The 18,196-nt window shown below is 41.2% G+C and overlaps 1 protein-coding gene across 4 annotated transcripts in view; it reads left to right on the top strand.

Annotated features, from left to right (window-relative positions):
- LOC126543755 (A disintegrin and metalloproteinase with thrombospondin motifs like) overlaps nucleotides 1-13,201 on the top strand; it is a 30,594-nt gene extending 17,393 nt beyond the window's left edge. For 3 of the 4 annotated variants that reach the window (XM_072285137.1, XM_072285136.1, XM_072285138.1), the window contains 3 exons: nucleotides 6,280-6,415; nucleotides 7,540-7,746; nucleotides 12,829-13,201. In XM_072285137.1, the coding sequence (XP_072141238.1) occupies nucleotides 6,280-6,415; nucleotides 7,540-7,746; nucleotides 12,829-12,918 (433 nt within the window). In that variant the 3' untranslated portion in view covers nucleotides 12,919-13,201. The remainder of the gene's footprint in view (nucleotides 1-6,279; nucleotides 6,416-7,539; nucleotides 7,747-12,828) is intronic. The other variant, XR_011890789.1, reaches the window with a different exon arrangement.
- Nucleotides 13,202-18,196: the final 4,995 nt, after the last annotated feature.

Raw genomic sequence — 18,196 nt, 5'->3', positions numbered from 1 at the left:
CCGATGAAAGTGCCTACGCGATGTCTTTACGTCCACCGTGCTTTGTTTTGTAACGTGTGGGTGGTCGTGTCAAGCAACATTAGGTTATTTTTCATAGCCAGCGTGAACAAGTGTCAACATGCCGAAAAAGCCCATATCTGTTTTGTTCTTCTCATCGCGAGTGCTGCTCATGAGAAAACCAGCTTGCGCTTTTGCGCGCCTGCGCAATAAATAGGCAATTAATAATTTCAGCCGTGTCGAGAAACATATTAGTTGTGAGTGGCGTATTTGGCTGTCCCTTTCTTCTGCCATTCTTTGTCTGTGTTCCCGCCCTTCAAAGTATTTAAATTTTATCAGCCTCATCAACATTCTTTCTCTACCTGTCATGCCGAATAGGGAAACTTTTTATATATACTCAACAACAGCATCCCACATTTTCTGTTTGATGCGCACCTATTTCGCTAGCACTCAGCGAGGGTCTTCTTCAAGCGCACTGTGAGAACCTTTCTATAACGGAGGAAGGCAGTGATTCTATGTTAACCTGTAGGGCTGTTGAGGAGGAGTCTCTGAAAGTTCGGCCATAAAGACCACTGTCAGTGATGAACACGCCTACTCTTGTTGTTGACCACTATTGTGCACAAAGAACTCTTGGACTTATGCCCACCCTAGCCTTGGGCAGCGCTTTAGTTTCCGCAAAATGATCAAAATAGTCACTACTATGATGCTTTTCTTGCAGGCTGTATACATTGAAATCCTCCTAGTATGTTATTCTGATATATTTTATTGGTAGTTACCACGCATTGACGGTTGTGAGAAGTCCTGCAGGGATTGTTAGTAAAATGTTTTGTCGCCATCTGTATCGGCACGCGTTGAGGCATTGCGTGACGTTAGATATAGGGCGTGGCAAGTTGTAGATTTTGCAGGATTTTGTAAGTGTTGTCATGCTGTCAATACCTCATGCAGTACCTTTCAAATTTCACTCCGAGGCAGCAATTATAGAAAGAAAAGGTGGCAGCCACAAACTCATGCATAATTTCCACTTAACGGAACAATGTCTTGCAGATAGAACAAACATAAATTGCTTCTGCACACAGTCGGCCCAGAAATGCCGTGCCTTCAAGGTATTCGAGAAAAGCGCCACTGGCATTGTCAGCCTACTCCAGACGTGCCGGGCCTGTGAGAGCACAATAAAGGTGGTCTGCGCGAGCCGTTTCCGACGCAGTTTTGCTCAACGTTCGCATAGAATTCTTTGAGTGCAAGGCTCAAGCCTGCAAGGTGGCCTTAGGCGTCTTACGCTTTCTCTAACAAACACAGCGCATCCCGATCTATGATGAGTTTGATGTCACCTAAATCAAAGCAAGTCAGTCATTCTGTGTCACCAAGTAACCCAAGTCTGCTTTTGACGAAGAGCAGCTACCACAGGTGATGGTATTTTAGAGGACGTTTTGTAATGCAGCTTGCACTGACGTGGATCTCAGTTTGGCCGTCGCCGTCAAAATGTAGAACTGCGCGAGACTTCAGATGCTATTGAAGCTCTTGAAAGGCTTCGTTTTGAGGTGCTCTAAGCTCAAACACTTCTCCCGCCATCGTGAGGCAATTTAAGGCCTTTTAAACTTGTGGTAAGCCCTTCACAATGGCCATATATTTGGCCGAGAGGTCGAGGAACCTGTCGATATTTATTTTGTCCGTCGCCCGCTGAAATTGAACAATAGCACTTCCATTCGGAGGGTTCGCGAAAGTATGAGCATTGGTCAGATTGCAGCCAAAAGAGACCAATTCGATGAAGGGAAACTGGGAGTTCTCTGGCCTAAAACTCACTGCCACAGCGTTGATTGCCTCGAGTGCAGCATGTAACCCACACAGATGTTCATCATAGAAGAAAATACAACGAAGCCAAACAAAGCACGGTTGTGAAACGCCAGACACAGCACGCTTTCGATTTCGGCAGGTCGGCTGAAGCGATAAGGGAGATATCTCGGGCTATTTGTGCAGGGGAGTCGGCGAATGGTCCTTTGATATGCCATGTTTTGGCGTGCTCAAAGTGCTCACACCGCTAGATAATGTCGTCGACCATGGAGCGATTTTCACACATGAGCAAAGTAAATGAGATGGCCAAAGGTGTCAGATTCTAGCTTGTGCTTCTCATCATTTCGGTATTGTGCTAGCACAATCTTTTTCTCCGAATTTCCTTTTTTTTACTCCCTCTATGTTTTGGGTGCGAAACATAATCAGCAGGCTACGAACGCATCACAGTACATTTGAGCACAGGTTTATCAATTTCCATATGCATCCTAGTGAACTTAGGATACGTAGAATGTGTATCAGGGTTGCCAACATGACTCTCGTGTTCCAGTAACCGTGAAGTCTCACGCGTTCGTAAAGCGAATACAAGCCCTGCATGCAATTTCGTTGGCCCCATTGAGTACTCAGATGTTCTCCGAGCTGAGGCTGCTGCCGGCTAGCCTATGGATGTGACAGCATATTAATCATAGCTTGTGAAGTTCGTCTGTCGAAGCTATTCTGCCCTTACGCCAACTGATAGAAAGGCGCCAAATAGACAAAATTTAGGATGCGCATACACGCGCAATTTTTGGCATTGGGTTAAACAAGTTAGTGGCAGTAGTAGTAGCATGTTTCGGACTTGCACACACTGAATCTCGGCGATTAGCAGAAAGCAGTAGCACCAACGAGAAAAATAGGTGTTTTTTTAACCCTTGAAGTTTCGGGCTTGTTTGTAGGTGACGCTGCCTCAGCGCCATTATTTTTCCTTCGGATATTATCAAATCAACACAACGGTTTATTTTCTGTTATGCGGAAGAAAAAAATCACACAGGTAAAAGCAAATCTATTCTTAGTATCGTTACACAATTTCTGTATTCGTGTTTTTCTTTCCCACCTAGTTATGACGCTCCCGCTTCCGCGATTGCACCACAGTCGCAACGTAATAACATAATTTATAGACATATGACAAATGACATAAACACGCAAAATTTGTTGCCTTGTGCCCCGGCGCGAATATTTCAACCGAGAATCTCGGCACAGCGGTGCACAAAGTCTGGGAGCTACCCCTTCAATCAAGAGGCCCCATGAAGGGGCACGTTCGACAGCGTGCTAACGAAACCGCTGACCAGTCAAACTTGCACAGATGAGAAAATATGCTTCTAGAAATATACAACAGATGGCAGGACTACCCCGGATCGCGCGCATACGACTGTAGAGGGTGGAAAACACGTGGTTACGCCAGTGACATGGCCGGACAGAAACGCGGAAACCCATCTCTACGTCAGTGACTCTGAAAGGGTTCAACGAGCGGAAATAAAGCAGCATAAGTTGGTTAAGATCAACGGGAAAACAATTCCAGAGTGTACTTATCAGCAGGAAAAGAACAATTTACAATTTCAAATAATAAAACCTTGGATTACATTTTGCAAAACAGAAAAGAAACATTACACTCTGAACTAAAGAGTGGCTGCAGCCTCTCTATAGGGCTTTCATTAGATTACGAAAAGGCATTTGATTCAGTCCAGATACCAGCAGTCATAGAGGCGTTACGTAAGCAAAAAGTACAGGACGCCTACGTAAATATCTTGGAAAGTATCTGCAGCAAGGTATCTGTTCAGCAACACTGGGGACTAGATACAACAAATGATTGAGGACCTTAAGAGAGTGAGTATAAGAGTGGGGCTGGAAGAAGATTATTATGCAGAAGACAAAGGTAGTGATGAATAGCCGGGCAACGAAACGAAAGTTTAGGATCGCCAGTCAGCCTCCAGAGTCTGTGAAGGAGTACGTTTACTTATCATTTACTCACAGGGGACCCTGATCATGAGAATGAAATTTACGAAAGAATAAAAATGGCTTGGAATAAAAATGGGTTGGAGCGCATTCGGCATACATTCACAGATCCTGACTTGAAGCTCACGGTTATAATTAAAAAGGAAGGTTTACGCTCAACGCATTCTACCGGTGCTGACATATGGGGCAGAAACATGGAGACTGACAAAAAGCTCAAAAACAAGGTTAGGATAGCGCAAAGAGTGATTGAACAAAGAATGTTAGGCATTGCGTGAAGAGACAGGAAGAGAGCGGTGTGGATCAGAGAGCGAACAGGGTTAGCCGATATTCTAATTGAGAATAAGAGAAAGAAATGGAGCTGGGCGGGTCATATAATGCGTATGTTAGATAACCGGTGGACCGTTAGGGTTACGGAATGGGTGCAAAAAGAAGGGAAGCGCAGTCGAGGACGGCAGAAGACTGTAGGTGGCATCATAATATTAAGAAATTCTCAGGCGCCAGCTGGAATCGGTTGGCGCAGGACAGGGGTAATTGGAGATCGCAGGGAGACGCCTCCGTCCAGCAGTGGGCATAAAATAGGCTGATGATGATGATGTTGACGATGATGATCGTTGTTGCAATCGTAACTGCCTCTGCCGAATGTCGGTGCGGCGCTCTTCTATCGTCTGTGCGCAGAGCGTGCTGGTCTGAGTTTCATGGGAACAACGTTTGCGGGGTGGTTTTCAAGCAGCAAAAAATAACTGACTACCTAGCGCCAAGCCTTTGTGACACTGGAACTCAATAAAATAAAAAAAACGTGTTCACGCAAGAAAAGCCTCTCGCCTCAATAAGTAGCCCTGCATATTGCGAAAATAATTTATGTGAGAGAAGTTGCGGACAAAGAAAGAACGGTGCTGGACACATAAAGCGCTTGTCGGACGATCATGACCCTAGGTTCCAAACACGCTTTTTCTTAGCTTCGGGCATCTGAAGGCCATATTCTCGTTGAAAGGATGTATATATTACTGGGTAGTTTTATGGTTGTAAAGAACTTGCTCAATAACATAGCCTAAAATTGATCTATACGAGGCGTCGAACCGGCACTGTGAACATCAATGGTTGTCTACTGACTTCTAATAACGTCCAGATCATCCTGTCATGTACGCGCGTTGCTGTATCCAATATTTAAAAATAAAACGTATAGTTTCTTACGATTTCTAAAATTGCATGATTTGCGTTTATTCCAAACTTAACTATATTCAGCAAATGTATCGGCTGAAGTTTATATATTTCACTAAGGTACAAGTGCCTGCTTGTATTTCAACACAAAAATGCGTCTGTTTCATCTCTTGTAGTCGCAGATTGTTCGCCGGGTACCTTAAATAACTAGAAGGTGACTTTTGTTCGGCCATTCTTGTGTTTATAGAACCGTTTTATTTCGTGTAGACGAAGGCCGCCAATCTGATCCTCAAGTCGTCGTCCCTGCCGCACTGTTGTTAGATTGCCTCCTCACTTAAACAAATTTCTCGCACAACGTACCCGTAGAAAATTATAACATTGACGCATCCGCTACCATTAGAGCTCTCTCCCCTTGTCAAACCAAGAGCTGGCTGTACTGCATTGTGCCTTCATGCGCTGTGCACGGTGCCGTCGCGTGGCATGATGCTTGGTAATTTTTTGCGCTGTCATGCACCACGGCGTCATACCGACTGGGACATTGGTCGCGTCTGTAGATACATTTCTTGAGGCCACAAGAGGGAATGCTTTAGCAAACGAGGGCAACGTTCTAAGCACCACTATGATGTGGAAGCTGGTGCTGTCCACTGTGAGGATTTGTTGCTGTTGGAAAAATGAGTTCAGAGCAAGATATGCTGCAGCGTGAACTGATTATCTGATACGTAGTACAGCTACTACAAAGATAGTACATAGTTCCAATATATTGGATGAGCGCTAGCTACATATTTGAGAGTACTTTGCTGATATATGCTAATTATAAGAAACTACCTGCGCGTAGATGTTTGTGACTGTTCATTATAGTTAAAATAGCAAGTACCCTACGCCTCAAGTGCAATTGTATGACACCCATAGTGGTTTGTTACATATGTATGTGCAATGCTTGCGGAATAATTTTGTAAATAGCGGAAGTGCCGCAAACGCGTGTAATTTTGGCAAACAGCCAACCACATGTACAGTTGTACACACTTATGTTTTATTGTTATATCGGATTTTAGAGCGCTGAGTAAACCTTTTGCCTCAGTCTTTTCTTTGAGCACCCTAGCTTCTATCACTACAGATTCGTGATCACGCGATGGGAAGAAATTAGACATTACGCAAGCAAGAGAGGTACATAAACGATCCTTTCTCTCTTTACCCACCGCTGTTCAGAACATTATGCGGTGCAACTACAGCGTTTCCCTTTGAGTTTATAAGCATAATATGTGACAAAAGTTAACTGTGCCTTCGTCACATAGGGCCAAAAGACCCAAGTTAATTTGAGCTTAGTGCCGTGATTCTTCTCCTGTGCAGCCGACTACCACCGTCATGTATACACGTCAACACAACAGCAAATTTCACGAACAACTTCTATCCAGGAGAGAACATCACTCATGAAGCCCTTTGTATGATGATGCACCCTGATGCACAAGATGTAGTGGCTTCCACGGTATGTATCATGTCATACCAGAGATCAGACCTAATTTCTCACGTACACTAAGAGCCCATTTCTTTCATCAACAAGGGACGTGCTAAACAAAGCTTGAAAGGAGTCAGGTTCTCATGTTTTGTTTAATTCAGTTTTCCTTTTGTACGCCGGGTTAACCATGTTTATTTTTTATTTTTACTTTCTAGTATTTGCTTTCTGCTAATGCAAACATAAAGGTGTCAGTTTCTTTGCGTGTTACAAATACACGTGGGGTATTTCACACCAGCTGTATGTTTCAAATGTCTAGATTAAAAGTTATAAATATGTTCAAGCGGTGTTTTTTGTCGAAAGAGGGAGAAACGGCCCTGAAATAAGCAATAACAATAATATTATTAATAGCAATATATAACCAGGTCCGCGCTTAGGTACAAATTCTGCCGTCCTACGCACGTTAGTGTTTTTGATTAGGCCAGGTGAACTGTAATCCTGGCTATGGAAGGAAAAACATTGTAGTGAAAGTAGCACGAAATTAAAGGCCAACTTAGGCAAAATACAAGGGCTCAGAATGTCTACGATGCCGAAACGTTCTAAAAGAAAAAGTTTATGCAACAAGGAAGCCAATAAGCCACAATAGATATGGACTCGAGCGGCTAGTCGAGCCACAATTTCGCATGCATTCGCGGGCTTCTTTCAGGCTCAGAAAAACTTTTTATGTAGTGGGTATTGAGCAACTGAAAGCTGTATCGGGAGTTTTTCATGTTGCGCTACAATTTCGTCAGTGACACTTCTAACCTAATTATAGTATTTGAGAAGGTAATTAATTAGTTAAGACTAATTATGTAATTAGACAGAATGCAAAAAAGTAACCTATCTCCAAGTGATGGCAAACAACATTACCTTGATTCTATTCAGCTATGAGGAATTCACGTATGTTTAAATCTAGGCGCATGATAGCTGAGACACCCTGCCTGCATCAGCGAATTCATTTCCGAATTCTTTTCTATTATTCGTAGCATATTTATTCAATACCTGTAAGAAATTATGGTGCAGCCGATCCCGCAGAGAGAGGGATAATTTTGTGTACTATAAAATAATATATTGTGTATTTGTGCACCTAAGAGCGTGTTTTCTTGCCATGTCATTAGCCGGAGCATGCCTTGGAATGTGAGATTGAATGTTGCTGGAATGTGACGCACACCTTTGAAGATGGAAATATTTCCGGTGGCTTAGAGGCCGAGGCTCGTGACGGTGCGGAGACTACAACTGACTATGACTACTTATATAGCGACGGAGCAAATACTGTTTGTTCATATCACAGCATGCCGGATGGAATGTTGTGTGGCGAAAATGAGGTAAATAGCAGCGTATATAACTTCCTTCCTGTGGCAGAATCTCAATATTTTTCTAGTGGAAAATTTTGGCACACAATGAACGATAGTTTACTACAATAAATCACCATAGATAAAATCGCGTTGTGCTAGAATATGTATGCTTTAATTTATCTGGTAATATATCACAACTTTCCTGGATTGGATGGCAAGACAATATCGAGATACTGTCATTCGATGTAGATATCACAGGGACAGTTCTTAATGCACGCAGTGGCTACTTACATCACCTTGAAAAATACGAAAATAATTTTTTTTTTGGAATCGCGTACACTTGGCGCAATCTTCTGGTCGTGCCTCAGTTACCCCTTGGTTTACGCTTCATTAAATGTATTGTGTGGAAACTGTGTGGTCTTGAAAAGTTTGTCAGTTATGTACCGTACCGTTCGTATAAGATCTGTAAGATAAGAAAGGTAACAAAAATGCGTTCTTCAAGAAATTGTCATCTACATATAAAACGTTTGTCAACAAAGCAGTAATTTTATTTGGGCTTGTGTAAAAGCATAGCCAAAAGCCCAGGAAATTCATTTCTGTCCATCACCTTCAAAATCCCAACTTTGCAGGCGTAAGATAATTTATGCGCACCAGCCACGGTAGCTTAGTGGCTATAGCGTGGTGCTTCTATCCTTGAGGTGACGGATTCCATCTGAGCCGCGGCGGCGGTATCTTGACGGGGGGAAACGCAAATATTGACATGTACCCAGATGGACGAAAAAGAAACACAGGTATCAAAAGTTATTTTGTAGTCACTCACTGCTACGTCATCGTAGCCAGATTGTGGTTTCGGTACATCAAAGCCCCGAATTCATTTTAAAAAAACTGGTTCCGCGCTCTTTATTGTAGTTGAACAAACAAACGTTACCTTCTGAAAAGCATTGACGAATATATTTTTTGCGGTAGCACGACATGACGTGACAAGAACTTTATTTGAGTCCTGAGGGACTGAGATCTTGGGGAGCTAAAGCCGAAGGCTCCCGAAGATCAAGTCGGTGGCTCCACCCACGATGGGACCGGGAGATGAAGTCACGCCGCAACGTCGTGGGCCCTCTGACAGCCTGGAGTTGAATGTGGAGATTGCTGCTCTTGAGGGATTCCTGCCATTGTTCTTTCGTAATGGGTGGAAAGGCGTTAAGGGCTGGGCATAGTCAGATCATGTGTTAAAAAGAGCATGAGTCATGACCACATTTGGGGCACGACTGTGAATGAGTGGTCAAGATCTATCTTGTAAAGGGACCGGGGATTGGGATACGAACAGGTTCGCAGAAGTCTGAGTGTGCTAGCCTGAGGTTTGTTCAATTTGGGTTGAGGGGGTGGGAAAATTATTTTAGTTAGGTGAAGTGCAGCTTGAGAAACATCACGATGCTCGAAATCGTTTAGTACGGGTCAGTGGTTGTATACCTTGGCTACAGTGGGAGGAGAACATGTTGTGCACAATCTGAGAGATATAATACAAATAGCATAGGAAGACTTCAGCATCAGATGTAAGCTGGCAATACGGCGTTGGTCAGAAAGGCGTTATACTTCTTTTGTTTTGAAAGTTTGTCGAGAAGGAGCGCACAATTACATCAGCGCATTGTGTAAGTTGTTCTATAGGCAGCTTTATTCCTGATGAACCAGGTGTATTCTAGTATATATGCCTTAGATTTCTCGTACTTCCGAGGGTAGTGCAGGGTCATTTTGAATCTGGATTTTGGTAAATGATGGAATAATTGTTTCAACGACGGCACACGGAGATAGGTCTGTATAACGTCACTGGGAGATATTTAAATGATTGACCAGATACAACTGGCACGTCTTTTATTTTAATACGTATACTGGACAGAAGCTTATTTATTTAGGTTTTACAGTGATGGCCGACTTGCGCTACAATGATTATACGGGCATTACCTCACTTTCATGAAATATTTATTCAGATTTGTGGTTGCAGATAAACATCAAAACCACGAGTCGCCATTTAAATTGCGCAGGAATCATGACTTGAATGGAATTATGGTGTTTTACGTGCCCACACCACAATATTCATTATGAGGCTGCGGGTTAATATCGACCGACAGGGGATCGTTAACGTGCCCACAATGAACGGGACAAGTGGCGCTTTTGCACTTCCCCCCCATCGAAATGCGGCCGCCGTGGCAAACATGCCGTGCCATGCCTTCAGACTTAGCTGCGCAATGGCAAGGCCAATACGCTACCACGGCGGAGCCCTCCGACCTAATACATCGCCATATTTGAACTTGCAGTCGCGTAACGGTGAAATAAGAGAGTGGATTCTTGAAAATTATGATCCATCTGAACGTTGAACACGACCTAGCTGCAGATGATAATTAAGCTACAACTTCTACTACTCCAGCTGACGATGAGAAATAATGACCATCAATTTTAATTGTGAACAATTTTTCTACGAGAAATGTTTTGATGGATAATGAATGGTATGTTTCTAAACAAGGAAGATAAAGCACGTGCTGTAAATGCGAATCGGAAAGCGTACTAAAGCTTTCATGTGCGTACGCGCATTAATTAGCGTGTAACTCCGATAAATGAGTTTTGGTATTCCTAAAATCTTTCCTAAATATTTATGAGTTACTTATTTCCATGTCACGTACACGCTTCTCTAGAAGTAACAGCTTAGCGCGAAGTTAGCTGGGATTGGTAGAGAAAGTACAGTGTATTTTAAATGCGGAAGCATATCTATGCCTGCCGAAGGAAAAAACCCGTCCATCCGTCTGTCTGTCGCGTAAGACGAATCGCTATATGGAAATTAACGTACAAAACGAAACAAATTCGTAAAAAAAAAACGTTAGTGGCGCTAAGGGTGCCATGATGTCCGATAAGGTTTATAAGGACATAAAAGTTTGATAAGGATCTGATCGATTGCAATAAGGTAGATACTTACCGATAATGGTTTATACCGATCGGATGTAGTCTGATAAGATTGATAACGATTGATCATGGTTGATGACGGTTTACATTGGTGGGATCAAGTTTCATTGATAACTCATAATGACACCGGGCTGCATGGAAATGTGCAAGTGGCGCAACGCTTACGCATACTTCAACAATTTCCTGATGAGTTTCTGTGTGAAACTTTTTAGGAGCACCAAATATTGAAAAGTTCCTTTGGCGGTTACCGCAATATAGCCTTTCATTTATTTACTCGATGAGGCGGCCACTACTCCTACAAGGAAACAAAATGCTTAATTATATATTTAACATAAAGCTAATTAACTATTTAATTTCTTTACGGCACACACCTAAATCTAACAACTTTTGCCGGTGGGTTCGCAAGACATACCCACTTAAAGGAAATTCTCAGGACTCCACCAGTTTCGAAATATTAATTTTCAGTGTTTCCGACGAAATGCAATGGCATTCTAGTTCCTTTTGTGCTCCAATGCATAGAGAAGGGTTTTCTTAGGAAAATAGGTGGAACACCAGTGCATTTTTATTGGAATTTTGACGGAGCACACTTATAAGAGAGTGCCATCATCAAAATTTCTTCCCAATCAATGTGACTTGCAAGCTCATTTGCTACGATTTGTGCCGTAATGTAAACAAATTAAAAGGCAACTTCAAAAGTTCGGTACAGCTTAAAAACGCGCTATATTTCAACCACCCCATAAAGCTTCACCTAGATTATAGCGCACGAGATTTTGCACATTCTGCTGCCATCAAGATCCGTGTGTCGCGCCTGGAAGTCAAATACGCGTCATGGCACTCAGGAGGACATCGCTTAGCCTGCACGCAGCTGTGGCTGGTTAGTTATGCCAATGAGAAACGAGGTTGCTGTAGTCGGCAAAAAGAGGTTCATTTAAAACGTGCAGTAATGAAGGCACGAAACCCCTAGTTATTTGCGACGAAAATTTGGGTTGCTAACCGGAGATAGTCGAACAGACACCCAGAGGTAGCGCTCCGCAATAGGCATGCACAGTGAGCCCTAGCACATCAGATCAGGTTGCGCTGAAGAATTGAAAACTTTATCTTTTCTCCTTATGTAGGCCTGTAAATAATGTCACGGCAATGATGAACGATTAGTTATGTTGATTCGGTAGACGTTTCACTTTGGTTATTGCAGTCAATGCACTATCTCTTTCATCTTCTATGCTCGTGCATTTGTTTGTCTATTCTACGTATGATACTGTTGGTTCATTATGCGTCAGCTTACAGGCTACTATAAAATGCAGTGATATTATGTAATTAGAGTGTTTTTATTGTTCGGACGTAAGTTCCTACTTATCCTGAATATTTGTCAAAATTTTCAAGTAGGTAATCTGTTTCCAGTTTTGAGTACTGCAACCTACGTAGTTCCATTTTATTATTCAGGAAAATTAGCATAGCAGCAAAATTTGGGCCTGGCTAAGTCTCTATGTCTCGCATGCTAACGAGCAATGAATGACCTACACATACGTTTTCAGTTGCAACAATACCACTTTACAACATTTGCCTCTTTATAGATTTAGGAATTCACTTTTACGATTACCATCAATAGTTATTTACGGCAGCGTACTTCTGCATACGGAGGTTGTTAGCTTGGTTGAACTATTTGCATATAGTGATGGTTATAACTGGTAACGATTTTAAGGGTTTAAAAACCGCAGTGAGCAATCTATGTAGCACTAATCTCAGTAGCAAGTGGGGCTGTAGCCATCGAGAAAATCATGCGCGTAATATTTTGTGAAAGCATGTGTAGAGGGACAATTTGTTGTGGCTGTCATTTCCCCCATGCCGCTAAAGAGCACTAAAGTCTCACAGGATGGCACCAAACCAAGGCAAAGAAAAACAACAAAACTGTTCTAAAATGTTTTATTTTCGACTGTTCGAGTTTCACCTTAACTACGATTGTTGAGTCGTTTCTCTTCGACATACCTTATTTTGTCCTTCCCGCATCGTTAGTCTCAACTCATTTCGCAGTACATATATTTTGCATAAATGATACGAACTTAATATTGCCGTCCTCGTATATTCGCCAACTGTGCGTGTTGTTAGAAGCTTACAAGTCACCCTAAGTTGAAATAGCAGCACTTACCTTTTTCTTTATTTTCTTCACAGACGTGCTTACGAGGCTTTTGCGGAAATCATAACTGGACTGAGATAAAGCTCCTTCATGGCACGCTACGGACGTTTCGGGACATTTTGTGAAGTGGCCGCATTACATACGCAGTTTTAATTGTTTCTTAGAAAGCAGCAAAGCCTTAGCCACCTCTATGGTGGAAAGTGCCTTCCAATAGCGGAAAGTTTATTCCTCCAGAGGCATGAAATAGACAGTGCAGGAGGATAAGTAATCAATCTTTTTTTGAACACAAGAGCGTTATTTCAACACTGCTTTGCCGGCACAGAAGTCATCCTGCTAAAACGCAACAACCATACGACAATAGCCTCGGAGAAAATAAAGAACATCTCATTGCTCTATCATTTTCAGACATATTTCTGTTTTCACGATATGGTCTTTTCTTCCTAATGGATCGGAAGAATACACAATAAATATCGTACAGATATTATGCAGCATGCCTACAATTGTCCCACACTTCCGCCATTTAGCTGCAAACGGAGTCATAGGGCCGTCCTCCCCTCTTGTGTCTCACGTAATTATTACGCGAACGAAGTCACAATAATAAGACTTGATGCGGTTTCTGCAGAAAACTAGCCAGAAACAGATTCTTTTAATTTCTACCTTGAGAATATACACGTCTGTGCGCAAACGAATAAACTACACAATACTAATTTTCTCTGTGTAGATAGCTTTCAAAACCTGTTTTAATCTTCCTCTTTCTAGGTTTGCGCTGCCTCTCGAATTTTCTTACTAGCTGCTCTCTTTCCTTACACTGTTGTTCTCCCCTTTCGCAAATTCTACCTTGTCTAATGTGCACTTTTAGCCATATACTGATATATACCTTCGTTATTCACTGCGTCACTTATCATGCATCAATTAATTTACTCTGTTGGTCAGTTTTATATTAGTTGGCTTAATTTCTGCTCAATATACATGTATACTGGCTTATGATGTATTTTCTTTAATTTTCGTTCTATATTTTTTTCATAGAAAATGAAATGGTCATAGTTGTTTTACTGTAGTTATTCTCTGTTCACCACTACTCAGGCTTCTGGTTGTTCAAGAGTCCATGAAAAATGCTTGTTGTGAATAATAGTGTCATAGAGGCCACTGAACATATCAGCTTAAGAATGTCTGATAAAATATATTACTTTGGATATTTAGCTTTGATCTGAGTATTTGTCCACCTGATGACTGTATGGTAATTGTTTGGCACAGATGCAGCACACCTGAGTTTATCATGTTAGAAAATACCACAAAAACACATTATCCTGGTACCGTGTTCATATAACATTGCCAATGAAGCACGCACTGTTGTCAAATTAAACATATTGTAATTTCTAGAACATTTGCGCGTGTTTCATCTCCTCCTGAACTGCCCAGTGGCTCGAAGCTTAAGTGATCGAAGTTCCGTTATGAATTGATTTTATGGAAGTTTATTTCACTTCTCAGATGTTCTTGTTTATTAACTGCACTCCAATGGGAAGGCTCAACTACCTTATAGAATAGACGTATGAATAAAGGGAAAATCAGACATCCACCTGTTCGTAGCAATTGCTACAAAGGATGGATGTCTCATTTTCCCTTTATTCATTGCTTCTCTCCACCTTGCGGGTTTCCGCAGAACCACAACGTCAAATAGACGAAGGTATTCCAGTTCAGATTATACTGGCCAAACAGCATTATATTCCTCAAGTTGATTTAAATTAACTCTTGCTCTATTGAAACAGTATTTACCTTAATGAAGGTGTTGTTGAACATCAAGAGGAAGCAATATATTTAAGTAACACAATGGGCGCAAACGTTAGCAAGACGCACTTGCACACAGCAGATGCTTAGTGTTTAGGTGGTGGGAAGTGCTTACCGAATATACAGGTATAGCATAGACGTACCACAGGTGTATTTGGTGATCGCTGGAGAGCCATCATCCTCTAGAGAACAATTCACGATATCATTCAAAAAGCTTTGCGAAATTTTCACAGAAGTACCCCGGTATCGTGACAATTACAAGTCGAAATTGTCCAAAGCGCTTGCGCTCTTGAAACTATGTCTGACGATTATTGCATCGTTGAGACAACTTACCAGAGATAAACAAATGAACCATGTGAATGAGTACTAGCAATAGGAATACAAATATTGCTGCAGTTGCTTTGGGGCTTGTGGCCTCTGTCTGCAGCAGTATAACTATACTAGTTAAACTTTTAATAAAATACAAATACTAGGTCATAACTAAATACTTTGATGTCGCCGAAATACGCCGCGCTTGATAAACACCATCATACCTTGCTGGTGAAGCAGCGCACTCACACGGACACAGTGAAGACACACAAGAAAGGACCACACTTGTGTGTCTTCACTGTGTCTGTGTCAGTGCGCTGCTTCACCCGCAAGGTATGATGACTACTCACCAACTAGCCAAACTTTCCGCTTTATTGATAAACACCGCTTCAGCGCCAAATAGATGTTCCGCTTTCTTTACTATGTCGACCATATTAGCTGAGGTACGAGTTCTTCATTAAAATTTGTAGCGCCTCTGTTGTCATATAGCGCCATTTTGACTTTCTAGCTCATAAACACTTTGAGTACACCTGCTCCTACATTGCGCTGGGTTTGCATTATTTTTGTTTACTCTGCAGATCAAATTTATTATTTACCGAGATCATTGACGCTGTCATATTAACAACAGGTGACGACAGCGTACCAGTTTTTCGGCTAATTGGAGGCTTGCAATTTCTAGTATGCATACGAAACGCCTTTATGACTGCCAATTTAATGGTAGCTGCAGGCTTCAGGATGAATCACGTAAAAAAATTCCAGCAGAAGCGTTAGGCCCAACCGTAACTTTTCTCAAACAAAATTGTTGGGCCAGATGTTGCAATGTTCGCGCAAAAAAAAAGAAAGATACGAATGTCAACAATCATTGGCATAGCGAGGCTGCAACGTTCTAATTCAAGGGTAACTAATTCCTGTCAATGTAACTCATTCCAAGTCACTGCAGGCGACTGGGCATTACCAGTAGCGACGAGAGGAAAGCTTGCTGTCAAAGCCAGAGATAAGTATCCTTGTAGGAAAGAGATACTTTCACCATTTCAAAATATTGATGTTCATAGTGTAACGAATGAAGTTAATAAGTGAATAAGAAAATTAGGGAACAAGTCAGTGTGTAGTTTAAGAAGATAGCGCTAACTGAACGGTGTCGAGCTTCTGCTGCAGGTTGTAAAAAAAGAGAAATAACGGAATTTCGCAGAACTCGCCTGTTCGAACGCCATGTTAAAAGTTATTAAATAATTTTCTAGTCCGGGAAAGAGGAAAGCATTCATCACAAATACGAATAAATAAAGAAACAAGATGTTTGGACTAAAATATGGGCGCGTTCCTAATAATGATTATGCGCCACGCCCCTGTGTACACGCTGAAAAGCCCTGTTGTTTTATTTATTTATGTTAGTGGCGCATGTCGACTGTAGTTATTTCTGACCAGACGACATTTCTTCAAAGATGAATTCAATTAGTTTTGTCATCTTCTGCTGTTTGTGATATTACAGTATGTGATGTGTTTAATTATTTCACCAGATATTGTTGTTTGCGAGATTCGCCAATATCTTTATGGGGAATTCCACTTTTCCAACTGACATGGTATTGATAGGACACATTAGAGACGGTAAAAAATACGTGTACTGTAACACTCCCCAAAATAAAGTCGGCTACATACGTGAAAAACAATTGCAATGCCATCGTTATTTGTCTGTTGCAATGATGCAGAAATTGAAAGTTTTTTCACTAGTTTAATTACAGAGAAAATGGTTGCTGCTGCAGGATTAGGCAAACAGTAGGCTTAACAAAATAAACGTTGCTGCCGATGAAATTTGCCTATGGTTGTCATTTGGAATCTGTGCATGAAGAAAGCGATTGCAGACAATTGTGTGGCAGGAAAACTGGGTAAATCAACCTAGGCATACCCTCCACACTCCCTACTTCACATATTTAATTATGCCATGCCAGTGGTAATTTTCTAGATGTCCTCAATTTTTTAAAGCAATCACCATATGAAAATGTAGATCTAGCAATTGCCGAGGCAGCTTTTAGGCGATGCTTACAGAGTGTTTGTTAGTGCCAACCAATATTTTAAAAGTCACACGTGTTATGAAAGAAGTTATACAACTTGGGGTGGATTATACTTTCTAAAGCGGGTATCATTTGCACGCAAAATGGAAATGAATATTTAAGAATTCTGCAAAGGCTAGATAATAACTTTCAAACAACTAAAAGCTTTTTCACTTTAAGGCACACATGGCAACTTACGTATTGTAGCAGGTGGTCTGTCGAAAATTACAACGAGAAGTTCCGTAGGTTTCAGTTAGGTTCATGCGATCTGTATTCGAGATTAACAGATGCTCTTAAACCACTGAAAATAAAAAAAAAAACAATAGAGAATTCGATCGAACTAATAATATAATACTATTTTATTATTATTTTTATTAATGATAAAATAATAATATTTTATAATGCCAATAAATAAAGACAATAGGAAGTTTCAATAGGAATTTCAATGCCGCAGTGTGTTTTGCCTTGTTATTGTAGAAATATTTCACAGCTTTTTCATATATTGCATAAGTGAAATGCTTTATGGCCACTATATAAATGTAATTTATATGGCGCTTGATGTGTTACCCCATGCAGCCGTATTGTACCGAAGGGGGTGAGGTTACCTCAAGCCCCCTCTGTGTGGGTTTTTTCCCTCATCCACCTCCATTCACCACTCCTCTGTACATGTGTGTGTGTGTGTAAATGAAAATCAATAAATCAAATCAAATCAAATCAAAATGTATGGTTTATATAGCTTGTATATAGGGTGTCGATCCCGGCTATCTAGGCCAATTTGGGCAATGAAAATACAAAATTTAAGAAGAACACAGTGCAAGATAATTTATTACAAAAGGACCTACAGGTCCTATCTCTGACGGCTGAACACCACAAGTATAAAATTCGGAGCTTGCGGTATTGTCTTTTTTTACATTATTCTTTGTTGAACAGCTTCACGAATTTAAGTTAGCTCGGAGACCTTGTATTGACAATAATTGACAAATAGTGTAAGGATAAAGTCTATGGATTAGCTATGGACTGACCTGCAGGAATTGTTTACAGACAGTCTATGGACTTATGACCTTGCACTTTTTGTAGACTAGTTTAAAAATGTGTGAGTGTATAGACACTCTACAAACGTTCTATAGATTATTGAAAATTCATGTTTGTATACAAATGTCTGCAGAATGCCTATAGAGAAAAGTGTATAGGAATATACAGTTCTACTTTTGTAGACTGAAGTCTATAGAATGCCTATAGATAGTCTATAGACATTTGCTTATAG

This window comes from Dermacentor andersoni, chromosome 10 (genome assembly GCF_023375885.2).
Source record: "Dermacentor andersoni chromosome 10, qqDerAnde1_hic_scaffold, whole genome shotgun sequence".
NCBI lineage: Eukaryota > Metazoa > Arthropoda > Arachnida > Ixodida > Ixodidae > Dermacentor > Dermacentor andersoni.
This window is presented reverse-complemented; position numbering and strand designations above follow the sequence as displayed.